The sequence below is a fragment of the Pelecanus crispus genome, chromosome 3, assembly GCF_030463565.1.
Source record: "Pelecanus crispus isolate bPelCri1 chromosome 3, bPelCri1.pri, whole genome shotgun sequence".
Taxonomy (NCBI): Eukaryota; Metazoa; Chordata; class Aves; order Pelecaniformes; family Pelecanidae; genus Pelecanus; species Pelecanus crispus.
In genome coordinates, this window is record NC_134645.1 from 72,706,658 (window position 1) to 72,724,001 (window position 17,344).

The 17,344-nt window shown below is 40.7% G+C and overlaps 1 protein-coding gene across 1 annotated transcript in view; it reads right to left on the reverse strand.

The window, feature by feature from the left end:
• RNF217 (ring finger protein 217) overlaps positions 1-17,344 on the reverse strand; it is a 60,470-nt gene that overhangs the window by 14,540 nt on the left and 28,586 nt on the right. Inside the window, exons 2-3 of the mRNA XM_075708181.1 lie at positions 10,913-11,146; positions 2,973-3,137 (exon numbers count right to left, since the gene is read on the reverse strand). Coding sequence (XP_075564296.1) covers positions 2,973-3,137; positions 10,913-11,146 — 399 coding nt within the window. The remainder of the gene's footprint in view (positions 1-2,972; positions 3,138-10,912; positions 11,147-17,344) is intronic.

Consider the following 17,344-nt stretch of genomic DNA (forward strand, 5'->3'; position numbering starts at 1 on the left):
TTCCATACTGACATATAGTTGCAACATGAACCTACAGTTATGTATTTTGGCAGCATGTAACATTTTTATTTCCTTATGCAAGCATATCTTAGGGAGACCAAGTAAATATAAGCTATTCTTATTAGATGCACTAAGACTGTGTCCACATGCAGGAAAAAGTAATCAAGTTTAAGCTTATTTAACAGTGCCCGCTAGTATTCACATTACAAAGGATTATGTTCTTTCAAAGCACTTACCAAAACCACTGAAAAACTTGTGAATACTTGCCTAAGGATCTGCCAATACATACACACACCATAAGAGCGTTCCCATTTTCTCACCTGCATGCCCAGACAAGATAATAATTGTGCATTCTATTCCTCCATGGTATAGCTAATTAAAGAAAGAGTCTGTGTGTATATATAATTATTTCCAGAAGATATCCCTAAAATATGGTCACAGTTTACACTGTAATCAGTATCACACTTTGGAAGTTACCAGTAATTTTACAAGTTATCTCAGTAAAGAAATTCTACCTCTACTGAAGTTTCTATCTTTAATTTCCGTTAGCTTCAGTTTTAGCATAAAGATTGAATACTAATATCTTGACAGAATTTAATCCTGACTTTTCCTTCATCTGTTTGTCAATTTTGGCTGCTGCAAATTTTTAACCAAAACAGGAAAGGCGTTCTTTAAGTAGAATATAAACATAAATCAAAATAAAAATATGTTGTCACCTGAAACATTGCCTATGTGAATCTAGAACAAGGATAAATCAAATAGTATGTTATCAACTCTGTTTTCTCTGTTACTCTTTTCTCTATTTTATTTGGAAATATGATAGTCATCTGATTCAATGTTATTTTATATAGAGGTTTTGGGGGGATGGCTAGAGAGAGAGGCAGAGAAAGTATTAGCTTCAATCTCCCTGCCCCCAAATTGTTAACTGTTGCTATGTCTATCCCCATGTGCCCAGACATCTATTAATGCTGTGATGAAGACGAAGAATGCTGCATAAGATGTGTTTTTTTATAACTACTCAATAACAGATTGGGGGGGGGGGGGAGGGGGAAGAAAAAGAAAAAGAACAGTACCACTAACCACTGGCTAAGTGGTTCTTTTGATTACTTGCTGGTTATAGAGATGATTTAAAAGCAAACAATGTGTTGATAGAAACATCTGGAGGTTGTAGGCAAGAAGAACTTTTTTCACTTCTGCAGAAAAATATCAGGAGCAGGGGTAGCAATACAGTTTATGAAAAGGTTGAACTCCCTCTTCAATATTCACTTGTAATACCACATTACAAGAAAGGACTTGTTAACACAGGATCTTTTTCTGTTCTGGTTTCATAACTTTCCATACTGCCTCCCACCATGGAGCAGGTTTTATTTTCTTTTGATTATGAAAAGAAACCTAAAGTCTTTTTGGATTTAATAGCCAAATTCATGCAACTGCAGGCCTCAAAATTAGTGACTTAATCTGCATAAGTATCTGCTTAAGTTTCAAGCGTCCAGCCTTTTCTTTTGAAGACAGTAAAAACAGTTTTAAATTTAACATGTCAAATGTACAACTTTCTAAGGATAAACACGTTAGGGTTAGCAATGTTAGTTCCTTTCTCTTTCCAGCTAGCAGTCCTCTTCCCCCTGCTTTTCCACGTTCATACTTTTTTGCTTGGTGCATTTTCTTCTTTTTTTGGACAACTTATTTCAACAGTTACATCATTCGCATTGTCATAAAATCTGAGTCTGGACACAAGTCAAAGAATTAAAATCAAAACAGATACTTCTTCCCACTCCCAGAAGGAACAAAGTTTCTAAAAGGATTTTACTGTAAGACTTCCCAGAAAGTGAACATTTTTAGAACTGGCTCAAACCTATCAACTCTTACCAAATGTCAAGCTGTTAAAACTCTGTTCAAATGTCACGTGTGTGCAGGAGGAAGGGTAAACAACCAACTGCTGATTTCAGAGCTTTCTGAATTTTGCTTAGTGTTTTGAAATCTTTCAATTTCAAGCTATGGCATCACAGGCATTTTTTCCCCAAGACCAAAATAAGATACTTAGTAAACTGATAAGCATTCTCTTTTTTGCTCAGGGTAAGGCTCGAAGTATGACAAAAGTATACTTCGGACTTTTAGAAGTACATTTTCCCATTCAATATATATTGAATTTACCAAATTTTCCAGTTTCCTTACTTTGTCCTCTCCATGAAGTAGATGTAGAGTAATAGACAGGTTCGGGTTAGGTAATCCCCTTCAAAAAAAGGGACAGACTCCCACCACCATGGTGCTCTCAAGGTTTTGACTTACTACTCTGTCAGCAGCTGGAGAAAAGTGCTGTGAAAAAAAATAGTGCACAAACACAAAGGCCACCCTCGTTAAAAGCAGCCAGGGCAGGGGTGCGTGGGGCTGTTTCATCTCATTTGAGTAGTGGGAAATATTTCCTACCCTGGAACAGATTAATGATGTTTTTAGGGCATGGGACTGCACTTCAGTCTGTTGACAATTGAACTAATTTATGAGAAAAGCTTGTGAAGAACTGACATTTAATCCTAACAGACCTCTGGTTTTGCCAAATCTTAAAGTTGCCCTTAGTTAACTTGTTGATAGAGTACTTTCTGCCTTACTCGGAAACAACTCACCCAAGCTCTCTGGAAAACCAAGGGCACCATATTTCTCTAAAGCTTTACATTTCTTTAAAGCTTTATTTCAGGACAAATTTGTACTGTAACACACATTCATTATAAGCATACATTAAAGCCTCCTCTTTGGATTTCCCTAATGTTTCTTTCACATGCAGAGATTCTGCAGAATCAGTGTGGGAACCAGCAAGTAAAATGAGTGACCTGTTTTCCTCAACAAGTCATTGACAAGAATCTGCGCAGCAAGCGTGAATTCCATTTCCAATGCTGAGCAGAAGCTAAAAATATTTACTTTAAATACACGTTTAAAATGGTTTGAAGTCACTACCTGCAAGCCAAGGGACAGAAGCTCACCTTGCATTTTGGACACTTCTGGGCATTCCTCTGCCCGTGTTCGATTTCGTTGGCCCAGTGACGCAACAGCTTGTCTCCCTTCTTGTATTCTTTGCAGTTAACGCCTTCATGCCAGGGAGAGTGGCACTTGAAACACCAGACAAATTGGCAAGATGGACACTGGATCTGTACAAATGAGAAAACATCACACATTTGCAAGCTGGTTGCTGACGCAACTGGAAAGCCTGTTTTAAAACCACTGCTCTTCAATTAAGGGAGTAGTTTCCCAGCAAAGGTCTAACCTCTTTTGCAATGTCTGTTTTAAAAACACAAGAAGTTATGGAAGCTAACTTGTTCTTTTTAAAAGAGAGAAAATACAGAACTAATTGCTAAGCCAGGAAAGGCCCCAATCAAACAAAGCACAAGTAGCTTGGTTTAAGCATAGAAACTGCTTCCCAAATTCACCGTGTGGCTCAAATGTCAAAAGGCAAAACTCAGGAAGCTTATTCAGCTGCCTCCAAGACATGCGTGAGATCACCTAAAAACGAGCAGCCAGTTTTCAGTGTGGTGGATTTCAGTCTTCTAGTTATAAACTTCACTGCCAAGGCTATTACCAGGGAGTACCTGGTCTCCTGAAGGGGCTCCACAGAGCCCAGAATGGATTATGAAGCTTGTATTAGAAATGGTCCTGGGAAAAGGGGCCAAGAGCAAGGATCTCAACCAAGGGCCACAACTACCACCTGGAAGTCAGGCACCTCCTTTTTGCTCTTGATTGCTTAAGGGCAAGGTGAGGCTGTGCCAAACAGCCTGCTTGCTACAGACACCCAACAACAAAAACCACAAGTCAAGCTCCTTAAACTGAGAAAGGATCTATTCTTCCCACCCCATGGGTTTTAAATCATTGCGTTAAACAGGTACCATCATCATCATATCTTCTTCCAGAGCCTGGCTATTTGTTTTTTTGAAAAAAAGCTATGGCAGCTTCTGTGTTTGTAGAAGTAATAAATAGAGGCACATTGCAGGTCCTTATTTGATGAAAGACAGGCCTCCTACCTGGACTGTGACTACGGAAAGCAAGAACTAGAAGCCACATTAGACACAGGCACATCTAGGCTCCTGCAACATCTTCCCTTCTGCTGTGTTTGGCAGCAAAACGCCTCAGCCTGGAAGACGGCAAGGCACATCGCTCAAGCGACTGCTGAGCCCTGTCCACCAGCTCCAGTTGTAGCCCATGCCTGGCACTGCCCTGGCTTTGTACCAGCTGATGGATGGGACTGAGGAGTTCAACCAGTTAAAAAAAGGCTTTTTGTTTGTATCTGTGTCCAGACCCGGTTCACCACCGAACCACAGATGTGTCTGTGCTGGCCATGCATACTGTGGGGGTGCTGTTCAGGAAACTACATGCTAGGGTGTAGTCACAAGTGAAGCCCCCAAAACATATTTCCAAAGTCCTCACTCCCACTAGTCGCTGTGCCCTCTGCTCAGACACACCGACTGGTGGTGTGCTGCCTCAGCTCCAGTTAGAGTCCAAAGTAGGCCCTCTGATCTCCCGTAAGTATTTTGCTGGGGGACAGCCAAAAATTATTTATATGTGCAACTCCTACACCCATCACCACCAGCATGCTAATACAAAGCTGATCTGACCTCTGATGCGTGACGGAGAAATGAAGCCGTCCACTACCCTTAATACTATTTCCTAGAGTTCTATACACAGAGACAGCATTTAGTTTTTTGTCTTTAATGGCTCACATTGAAAACCTAATTGACACAATGGCTCAAGCTCAGCATTTTTATGACTCTGGCTAACCCATTTTTTCAGTGGTTGTCTTTAACTTCACCTATAGAGAGCAAATGGGTTTTTTTACACTGCAGCAGTGTCTAGCAGTCATAGCTTCATTTGTATACAGGGATGTACCTCTGTCTGTGCAGCACTATTTAACCAAGTATTTTACCTTTAATGGTGGACTATATGATGTGCTGCTCAATGTGTCAGTTCAGCTTACCTCTTTATGCCAATCCAAATCTATAGATCAGCAAGTGCAAGAATGGGAATTAATCATCAAGAGAACTAATAATTTTCTCACTGCTCATAAGACAGCATTTCCCCCTCCAGGATCCTTTGCCTGGGCATAAGGCTAAAGTGCAAAGAAGGGAAGCAGCACCAAGAAGTTGACAGATTTTCTTCTTATTACAACACTTCAACATTTTAATCCGTTACCATCTACTAGTTATTATCCTTGTAAAAAAAAAACAATTGTACATGCATTTAAGTGTTAGAATACATACATTTCCTTCATATCAAGCAGACTCAAAGAGAGTGTAATATTAAAATGGATGAAGTTCTGATATCTTGTAGCTGGTACAAGTACGACTTGCTGCTTTCTATAGCTACAAAGCGACACTTTTGCTAAGGCACACAATAAGATACCTCACACAGAAGAAAACTGCACTTATCACATTCTTCCTGTCAATGAAATAACTTACTGAAGACACAGGTAGGCAGCACAAAACCAGAAAAGAACAACAAATGAAACTTGTTTGTAGGGAAACAACACATTAAAGATGCAACATTTGGATTACAAACATCATTACTTTTTACGTGAACACACAGTAATGTCTAAGGCCAAGATAAAGTATAAAACAAAAGCAATACAAAAATATAACTGGTGCCCTTCCTCTGATTTGTTGGTCTGCTGGCCCAGAAGCTAAACCAAAGGAAATACACTATCCTGCATCCCTGCTTCCCAGATGAATTCCCCTAATAAAAACAGCTTAATAGGAAAGAGGAAAATTCCCACTCTGAAGAACCTAAAGAATAGCATATTTATTGCTACTAACTGAACTAACACAGAGCACTGATCTATGTTTCCACAACCTTTTAGAAACCAATATGCACAAGATAGATTAGATTACTAGCGACTATTCTGCCAAATATCTCCATACCTTTTTTTTTCCCCCTTCTGTTTTTTTTCCCCCCAATCTCTGAATTTATGATTTTCAATAATGCACATTGCAGTGACCTACTGCTGGGAAGACAGATTATAGCAGGCATCGTGTTGTATTACTTAGTATGTGTTATGCCCCAGCCAAAGATGAAGCTTGTAGCCACAATTAAGTATCCTGCAACCTGACAGCTTTTACTGTTGCAGTATTCAAACATTTGAGGTGGAACATGAATGTTAAAAAATACAAACCCAAACCAACAGATCTGGGAAGCTGCAAGTTAAAGCTTCTTTCTTAAACAAAATGCCAACATAATTTAAAATACAAGTTTTGTGGGTTTGGTTTTGGGTTTTTTTTTAGTGAAAATCTGACACAAATTCATTGCAGACTCTTTCTATTATAGCATGTATATAATTGCAAGAAACATAGCAGCCACCAGGATATATATTTAATCTTATACATGCAGGCTGACATCAGATGTTTCCAAATACATTACTTAGTACTGAAATACAGGATGAGGCTATAACCGCATGAACTCAGAATAACATTTGTTGCCATGAATGGCCCTGACTAACTGAAGTAAACTAGTGGGAACTGTCTACATTATTATCAAGTTTGGAGTACCTAGCTTCCTCTTCCACCTGCCACCCCTGACAGCACCTTCCACAAAACTGAACTAGTAAATAATTTTTACGTTTTCAATGGGCCACTTGACTTCTCTGTTATTCGATACTGTCTGAACATACATCAAGCATGCGAAGAAAAGTATTTTCTTTTAAGTACTTATAAACCTTATTTTTCTTGGAACTAGTGGCTGCAAAACAAAACCCTAAACCTATTCAAACACGGATGTAGTGTGACACCAGTGTGCTTAAGAAATCGGAATACAACAAGGCAATTACAGCAGTTTTTTATTCTTATTCCATTCCTTCTCTGCTTTTCTGAAAGAAAAAAAGTCAAGGATGATTTGCTTTATGTTTCAGTATTAGTGCATGAAATCATCATAACAAGGACACAGAAAATGCTATCTACATATAATTTAAAGCAGTGAAATATATTATAGTCCAGCAAAGCAGACAAACTATATCTGAAAAAAACCCAAACCATCAATCTAGTCTTTTTTCAAATATGTTTTTCCTCACACAACCTTTTTTCCATTTATTTTATGACTTCCATTTCAGTCGATCAGAATTGAGAGGATGGATACATACACAAACTTCTATGCCATGTGGAGGTCAGTCTCCCTTGAAATAGAAAAGATTACACAACTTCTCATCCTAACCCTTTTGGTTCTCAGCTTTCTGAAACACTGACCTTTGAGGCTAACATTTTCCGTTTTCTTAGCTAGCCTCCTTACTGAAAACTATTCTAACTATCATTTTCCTCACCTCCCAGGCAAAGACCTTTCAAAATTGGTAGGTAACAGCAACACAAAACACTGCTCGATGTGATACGACGATAGCAAAACTGACTGCACGTTAAAAATATTCTGAAAGCCTGAAGCTGCAAAAAGCTTAGCAGGATTTTCTGCTGCTTAGTGGAATGCTAGCTATGTAATAGGATGGCTGAATTAATTGTGTGACTAACTGATTATATGAATTACAATCTCTAGCTACAGCTACACAGTCAACTTTACTCCAAAATAAATACGGGCTCCTGCCAAAACAGCTGCCGCCTCCTCATCACTAACCCATCCCCTCTCTTGTACCAGCTGAAAATAAGTAACAACAAAACAAGCAAATCTTGTATCCCATTGGAGCTGATCTTTGATCCAGCTCCCAGTGTGACACCAAAACATCAACACGAGCAAAAGCAAGCTGGCAGGAATGAACAGCTGAGAGCAAAGAGGGAGAGCACGGCAAAATCACAAGTCTGCAGCCGTTCAGGCTCAACGCAGACTGAAGTGATGTGTAGCCATGAAGATATCTGCTAGTCGAGGTTAATATCTGATCCAATAAGGGGGGAACTGATTGATATGAACTACACAGATCCACTTTATCACGGCATCTTCGCAGATAAAGATTCCTACTAGTTCTAGACCATTGAGTTTCAGAAACTCTTGAGTAGTTCAAAAAAAAGATAGTTTCTGTAACAACTGCACTGAAAAAGCATTTACATTTCCAAAGCCAAGCACTCAAGCCCTTCTTTTATGCAATGTGTATCTCTTGACAGAAGTGAACAAGAAAACTTCATTATGAATCTCGCAGGTTGGTAAGGCAGAAATAGAGTCCAAGAATCAAGAACTGCTTCTTTATGGCAGGTAGCAGGTCAAATCAAAGCACTGACTTTAAAACAACAGGTGAAATCCAGCGCTCAGAGGAACATACCCCCCGCCAAAAAAAAAAACCCCTCACAGAACAAGCTCACTCTTTTGAAACCCATACCTGTTCCATGCATAGGACCTAACTACCAATTTTTCAATTTTTCCCCATTTCCTTTGCACTTTGGCATACCAGCTTTGACCAAAGGTTTATTAGAATCTTGTCTACAATCAAGTCTTACACTCCCAATTTAGGTCACAAGAGAGGGGGCAGGGGTATTTCCTTACTGAAAGCTGGATCCATTTGTGATACAAATATTTGATATGGGAAACTAAATAGTCACGCTGCTGTACTGTGCTGTCCTAAGTGGCACTAATGGGAGAAGAAAGGTTTGGATAGCAAGTTCCCCTTTTCTTCCCCTCCTCTCTCAACATACATGCACCAGCTAACCTTCTAGGCTTAGCACACCAAAACTTTGATGCAAACTGAACTGCTGGGCTTAGATCACTTTATCTTACATAAAACAGCTAAAGTAAGGAAAATTAACCTATCTAATAACTTTGCTACCTCTTTAAATTTAGATGTTAAGTTTTTTTATAATTTTAAATAGCATATCAAATTTTAGGAATGCCGTTAGTAACATTTCAAAAGTATCTGTTCAAATATACTCTTGGATTTTACAGTATTTTCCTGTTGCAGTGTAGAGGAGAGTGAGGACACTGGCACTGAGCCCTTCCGTGCAGTGACTAGTAGGCTTGTGCGTAGACTTTCCCCACACATGACTCAGTTCTTCTGAAGGCAGCACTTCCAGTGCTGGTGCAGAATTCCTCTGGTGCAATTGCTGTTTATATTGCTTGCGTGTGAATATGCGAGTCACCCAGTCTCCAGTCAGATGTCTCCTATGCTATATGCAGAAGAAAATGAGACTGTACCTCCAAAGAGCCTATAATTCAAGGCACAGACATGTTACCATACAATCCATAAGAATCCAAGAAAACTGAGATAATAATGGTCCACAGCTACCTGTGTATGTAATTACTCACATATACACAGTCTTTATATACAGTCTTCCTTTTAAATCTTATCCCTGCAGCAAAACTCTTTCTTGTGCTAAGCCTAAAATAAGTCACTAAAACTGTACCTATGCCAGGTACCAACACAGGTTCAGGGAGTAGGTTGAAGCCCTGGACTACGATCACCCATGCTGTTTGCTAGCACTTTCCTAGTTATATTTCAGACCAGCATCAACCAGACAGTCTTCCAGGCAATGCCTGGCCACAGCTCAAAGGACACATTTTGCCAAAGTCTGTTCCCAGGAGCTTTGCAGATCAGAGCTATACATAATGCATCACCATAGTACCAGGGAACTGCTTCTGGCCTGCACCTATTTCACGCACCACACAGTCTCCCATTCCTTCCGATGATGATTTGTAGGGAAGTGGTGGGAACATTTTAACTATAGCGTTTTAACTCAAAAGAGCACTGGTGGGCAGAACAACCCATTTTGTGCCTTGAGGAACATTCTCAGAGTTGGCATCCCATGGTACAACAGCTGCACCACCTGTGCCCCACATTGGTGGGACAGTAACAGCCTCTGGTGCCTTAAGAGAAGCTGCTGCAGAAGCATGACAATATCTGATCTACACCCGACCGTACATCCTGTCTACACCTGAGGGAATGATCAGCAGATGGGTGAAGAAGAATAGCTGTGGGCGGAAGGAATTTTACCTGCAGTTTCGAATTTCTCCACCTCCGTGTAAGATGCCAAAAATCTGAAAATGTCGAGTCCAGCAGACAGCATGGCATGTAATTTATGCACTGCACAGGTATACATAAGTGGCTCGTAACTCAGAGTTAGCTTTACCAAGGTTTCAATTCCACTGGATACACAACCTTTTACCTTCTAATCTCCATACTGGGCTGAATCTTATGCTGTATAATTAGGGCTATCTAAACAGTCATCTAAACTCCTACTGAGGAGAACTGGTTTGTCCAGGAAAGGCCAGCTCAATCATGAAATTAACCACAACAAATCTAATAACTGGATGGAAAACTAATACAGAGCATGATGCTGCAGACAGAACCATCATCTTCTGGAACTGAGATGGACCTTCAGCAGCTCAGAACTTCTTCTAACTGTAATCTCTTGCTTTTTACCTTTCACTGAAATCACAGTGTAAGCAAATCTTCTACTAAAATAAATGCTGAGAAATATGGAAAATCCACTTTTCCAAGTTTTCCGTATTGTGAGTGATGAGACTACACTAATGTATAACCTCTGGTGAGGGACTGAAGAAATCAAAACCAAGAAGCAAGACAGACGAGAGCTCTAGTTCTATGGAAGGAGCAAGCCAACAGCCTAACACTGTAAATGCCCAGAATTCATTTGCTCAGAGTTTCAGGGAAAACTTATCTTTGCTGGAGCTGTGTGTCTAAAATTATCAGTTATAGTGATAACTACCCTTCCCCAGTCTCTTCTGATCATGACCATATTGTTTGCATGTCAGAGAGAAAACAATTTAAATTGTGTGTCAGGACAAAGTTATGCCACCTGCTGAAGAAATAAGGACTGAAGTTCAACTGCTTGAACTTTTAGAAATCAATTAAGTAGTTAATCAGTGATGTACTACAGATTCATACTCCTAATCACAGCTTGCACACAGTCCCAGTGATGCAAGAAAGCTCATTTAATGCCCACCAAATGCGGTCCTACTTTTGCAGCATCATCTAACCCACAATCCTGGCAAGCATGCTCACTTTGTATTTGTTCTCCAATTTGGCAGGAGTAGGAATGTGGCCTCTCCTCCGGAAGGTTGTAAAGTGCTTGCACTGAGGGCATGGCTTGGTGCTGGAGTCAATGCGGCTGAGTTCCAGGAAATATTTATACTTGATGATGTCATCATGGGGCAGGTTATAGAGGATAGTTGTTTCATCCAGGTGTTCGCTGCACTCTGTGATCGGGCATTTTATATCCGCTTGTCCCAGCTGCACCTGCATATGGAAAAACCCAGAAGAGCTGTATGACGTTTTGCTGGGAAAAAGTAAGCAAGCATTTGTGAATTTTGTGAGCAAATTTAATTTCAAGTACTGTAACAATCCACAGACTATCAAGCATATCATCTTAAAAGTATTTTGACTTACTGCAAGCACACTGCACTTTTTCCAGAAGGTATTTTCAAATCCAAACAGAAAAGCTAATTACCCTTGTGACAACTGCAGTTATTAAACATATAGCCTCAGTGTCTGTATCATGGCTACCTACTCCGCGACACCAAAACATGAGCCCTAACTAACAGCACTCATCCAGCACTCCACGCTTTGTGCATAATGGTCAGTGCTCCACTATCACAGCTCATGAAGGCTGTGAGAAAGCAGGCAACGGAAACATTTGTACATTGTTTCACTGCAAAATGTGCTGGGAATCACCGCACAGAGAAATTAAAGTCAATATAGGATCATCAGAGTCTAGCAGCTCTGGCTCAGTGCTAGCCCTGAGCTGGTTCCTGCTCAGCAAGCTCAGTGCCTCTGCAGTCTGCTTCCAAGAAGCTCCTTATCTGCCACACTGCAGATGCAGAAAGTGTTAGCTGAGCCTGGGGCTGACCAAGCTAATAAATCTTCCTAGAACTCAGAGTTAGAGTTTGAAAAACACCCCCATTAGAGTTTGAAAAACACCCCCCCCCAAAAAAAAAAAACAAACAACCCCAAAAGCCCTTAAAAAAAAAAACCCACCTAAAAAGACAGCCAAAACAAAACCAAGCACAGAAGCAAGCTCAAGTTTAACAGGGCTGAAACTGTTGTTGATCTAGTAAGCCCTGATGGTCCCAAGCTGATCCATATGGTCAGATCTCCGCATTCCAAAGCTCCTGGATCCGAGAACTGCGCTGGCCCCAGGTCTGCACCCTTCACGCTTGGCAGGCTTTAACGGCTCAGACTCCATGCCAAAACAGCAGATCCTACTTGGTCTGGGAGAGCAGAGTTGCGTTTGCTTGGCACTGAGCCCGAGTTAATAAACCCTGCTGGATCTTGAGAGTCTGCAAGGACCCGGCTTCAGCACGTTTATGTCTGCCGCAAGCAATCTTGAATGAATGAGTGCTGACCGTACAAGTGGAGCTGACCACCAGCCCAATTCCTTCCTTAGTGAGTATCTCCATGCAGAGAAAAAGGGGTTTAATGGTGTAACCAGCACCTCTTTCTAGGAATTACTGCTTCAAGGTTAGCAAGTTTGATTTCCCTAGACTGCTTATTCTTTAACATCCTCCATTATGGGATCTGCCAAATAATACACTAAATACGACAGGAACACCTCAGATTTGGATGCAGATCTTGCTGCTGCATAGCGGTACCAGAAGACACCTCACAGACTCCATTAATGCAGTATTTAAGCTAAGAAAGGACAAAAAAAACCCAACCAACCAACCAAAACCCAAACCCAACACAGCTCTGTTATTCTTGCCTCAGCAATGGAGTCATATGGGTTCTAACTGAATGATAATTAATTTAGTCCGGAGCCAGAGAATTAGAAGAGTCATAACAAACTGGTATAAAACCCAAGGCTCATATTGATTTCAAAAAAATCCCTATTGCACTACCTTTGTTCTCTCAGCAATGTAGCTAAACCCAAGCAGAGCAAAGAGGTTAGGCATATGTTAGAGAGAGAAAAGCAGGGTGAGGACGGTTGCAGCCCATCCCAGACCAAAGCACGGCAGAGAAGACCTCAGCGAGCAATCGCTGCCGCAGTGCCCTGCGCAGCCTCAGATCGGGGTGCAGGCAGATCTGCCCGTGGTACAGAGCAGAGGCAGCTCCCCCAGCAGTACGCCCACTCTTAGGAGGAAACTTCACTGAATTTCATTTCCAGCTCTAAAAGGTGAGCAGAGCTCTACCACATGCAAACAGGTCTAGGCTCAAACAGTTTGGCTTTTACATCAACCAGTGTAAGTATGGAAGGAGTATGTACTCAAAGGTATTAAAAAAAAAAAAAAAAGCCCCAAACCCCACAAACTACATGCTAGGGAATGTCCACATTTTGTACCTGTAGAACACCAATTCATCTGTAGCAGCACATGAAAATTGAAGTTGAGCATATGACATCACTAGAGTGACTCTTTTTAGAAGAATCACCAAGTACATCATGGAGCTGTGCTTAAAAAGCAGATGATCAGCACTAGAGCACTCAAACATGCTAAACTAGAAAAGCGATTTGCTACAGAAATATAAAGAGCTATTGCACTACTGCAAGGATTAGTATAAGCTTCTTTTTAAAGAAGTCTAGGTACAACAATTTAAAATCAAATAGTCAAATTAACCCCATCTACAACTACTTCAAGGTTTTTTTTTTTTTTTTTTTAAGCATTAGGGAAATACTAAAAGAGGCAAGCCTTTTTGCTAAGTGTAAACTAAGCTACAACGCAACAACACTTCACAGTGAGAAGGCACATTGTATCTGGCATCTAAGCAGGTACTCAAGAAGTATTGCTTATATTGAATGCTAGTTAGAACAAACCTGCATTAATAAAATGAAGGAATACAAAGCTGAACGCTTTCTGTATTTCCTGCCCACACAGAATATGATTAATATATGTGGTAAGAGTCAAGTGTGGTTTCAGTGTTTATTTTGAAAATATGTTTTACACCCACTTGAAGTAAATTATTTTTATCCTCTGTAATAGTTTCAGCCTTTCAAGTTTGGCAAAGATTGATCCTTTTCCTGTGTTTTGAATGGGACCTAAGTGAACAGAGCTGGTTTATTTATTAGCACTAACTTCAATGGAGCTTTGTCTTACCAAAACAGTCCATCTTTGTTTGTGCGCTAGCATCAGCAACTAATGTAAGTACAGCTTTAGACGTAGCCTGTTAGGCTACCTGCTGCTGCAGACCCAGGAGGTGCTACGGAATAGGAAAGAAAAAAAAAAAAATCTCTTATGGGTAACAATAACTGGTTTTATTCTTTTCCTTGTTTTTTTTTTTTTTTAAAAGAAATTTTGAAGAGCCTTATCTTTCAATATCAGCTTATCATAGTGTCAAACCCCCAAGTTTTAAAAAGTCTTTGAATTTCAAAATACCACTGTGTATTAAGAACTTAAGAACTCTCAGTATACACAACAGCACGGTGTATTTTCACAGCCCGAGGAACGACTCAGGTATGTCTAAAAGCAGCTGAGCTGCAGTACAGTGTTAAATGTCAGGCAGCACCCAGTTCTTACACCCAGCTGTGCTTCACTTCTGTGGAGCATCTCAGGGGGGCTAGCTCTGCTTACAATGCATAAGGAGAAAGCAGGCTCTTATGACTTCCATCCTACAGAAAGGTAACATTTAAATTACCAGGAGAGCAATACATACCCCCAATTCTTGACATTTTATTTGAAAATATTCGGGGGGGGGGGGGGACGGGGATGGGACCCAAACTCTACACTGGTCCACTTACTGCCCTGAAACGCAGTGATGCCACCAACAGAGAACAAAAACAGATGGCATGGTACTTTAAGTCAGAAAATTATTTCTGCTCCCCAAGCTTTCTTTTTAAGGAAATCTTTGTTAGCTACACAGAAAGCACAGTTCAAACTACACTGGACGTACTGATTTATACCTGTCATTTAGCCTGTCCCAAGCTGGATGTAACATAACGTGTGCAGGCTGTACTTGGGCAGCCGTATTACGGCTATATTCCTTAAAGAAGGGGCCATTCTACTTTAAAATAGACACATACAAACGAGCATTTTCAAACTGAAACTTTACTCTTAGTTCAGAGATGAATATGCTAATTAAACCAGTAAATTATTCTTACTTCCCACCTATTAATGCTGAAAGAAAAGGAAACAGTCCGATGTCTAATCTGCACCTCTGTAGAGAAATTTAATTTCTACCAGTGCACCAAATTCTCCCCTGTAAGCTACCAAGGATGTTATGCATAAAAAAATATTTTGGAAATGCACAGATGCAAGTGAAGGGACAGTCTGGTCTACAGGACCTTCATATTCTACAGGAGAAGAAACAAGTGGATTGAAGTTCCCTTTATTTATAAGCAAAATCCCATTGCTTTCTAGTTCACTGGAAACATTGCTCTCATTTTTTGCTGATAAGTTGCAAATCAGTGAAGAATTACTTATCTTGCAGGTTTGAGAAGCACAGTGTAATTTTGAATTTGTTTTCTTCTTTAAAAAAAAAAATTGTGAAAAATACTTGAAGGGCTCACCATGGTTCAGGACTCCACAATGGTAGGTGCTAACCAAATGAAATCCAAGTAGACATGACTCAAGTGCAAACCAAAGACCGTGCAAACTTTTACTAAGCATTTTGCAACCTGCCTTTAAGGTTGTAGTTCCATGACCATTTCTGTGGTTTAAGTACTAACGTCAGCAGTCCAGATCCCTGACCTCTGGTTTGTGCCAGTGATATCCTGGCATTCTCCATCAAACTGCTTTTACCCCCACCCCTGCAAAAAAAATCCTATGAAACAGATTCATCCTCCCTCCTTACTGTCAAATGGTACAAATCCTCAGTGCTGCAAGACAAGCAAGAATAAACAGCTAGAACTAACAGTAATTAGATTAGGGGCTACTTAAGTTGTATCACCACCAAACAGGAAAACAGACTGGGTTTCTTGTGTGCCACCTCCTCCACTGGACATCTTCAAACAAGTTCTTGCCTGTCGTCCATTGCTTCACAAATACTCCATGGGGTATGTTTCACTTTTATTCCCCCTTTTACTCACTTCTCAATACAGCAGACTTGCAATAAATTACTTTCTCATTAAGTTGCCCCACTGTCTTCTCTGCCAACCACCACCTGTAATCCCACTCTAGTTGGGAGCTGTCGCTCCCCTCCTCAGGAGGGAAGGGCTTCACGAGCCTTAGCAGGGTGTGTATTGCTGACCTCAAAAGGATCCAGAAAGAATTCGAAATGGTGAGGAAGTCCTGCACCCTGGCACTGAATTAGTAATTGTTATTTTTATTTTCTGCTATGCCAGGAAATTATCCGAGTGACCACTGAAACAACTAGAATGACCAGTCTTTCTCCATAGTCAGTGGAGAATGAGGAAGGTGACTGAGGCGATTCAAAGAAGGTGGCCAATGTCAACAGCACCTTTACGATGTGTAGAAGAAAAAGAATCCCACTTTTCCCCACCTCAGGGACTAAAAGTAGCCCAAGAAACCTAACTTCTCCCAGCACCAATGTCTGATAGGTATTCAAACACAAAAAACCCCAAAGAATTTCTATATATATTTGTGACAGATGTTCATTTTAAGTTGTATTAAAATGGCCATTTATTACTAATAAAGGTACAACCACAGACTTCCACCAAGAAAAACCAAACCAAAAAAACCCCACAGATTTCTATTGTGTCACAAGCTCACATAGACCAACCCTGAAAGGGTCCATCAGGATGTCCTCCTTCACATGTCCTCTGAGGACACAGAGTCTTTGTTCTCCTTTCACATTGGTACCGCACATCTGGATGAAGCCATGACAATGACATGGTGGTTCCTGCCCCACATAACATTCAGAAAAAGTCACTTGGGCCCAAACGTTGCAGGCATGAGCAGACACCACCTCTTCTAGTCATGTCGTTAATGAGATTTACATTAACTATCACACTGCCAACACTAAAAAGGACACAAAAAGAAGGGAAGTCTCAGGGCCTTTGAAGAACACGTTAGTATCTCATCCTTCAGAAGGAAAGGCACTCAAAAGCAAGAAGCTGGGAGGGAATCAAGGCATACATAACTGCAATCCAACCATGACCACTACATCAAAGGTTTGACCTTTCTGCTCCAAAAGCACGTCTTCTGAATGCTTTACAATGCATATTTAAATGCAGCATCAATTAAAATTCTCAAAGCTCATCTAGTTCTCACAACCTCAGCCACAGGCTAGAGATTCCAGCTTCATCCACAACACTCTGAGGACCACTTTCAGGAGCGTGCTTACACAAACCCACATCCCCAGGGGTGCTGCGGGATCGTGCAGCTACGCACCAGTGAGGGCCGCAGCCAGCACCACCTGTGCAGGCAGTGACCAGAGCAGCTTTAGTCCCAGAAACCAGCCAAAACCTTAACTGGCAAAACTGGCCTCCACAGCCCGGAACAAAACTCCAAATCATGGTGTCTGTTTCCCATTCAAACTCTTCTTTTTCCCTTCCAGTCACATATAGGACTCTCCTAAAAAAAACCTGTGAGGATAAACTAGCAAGAT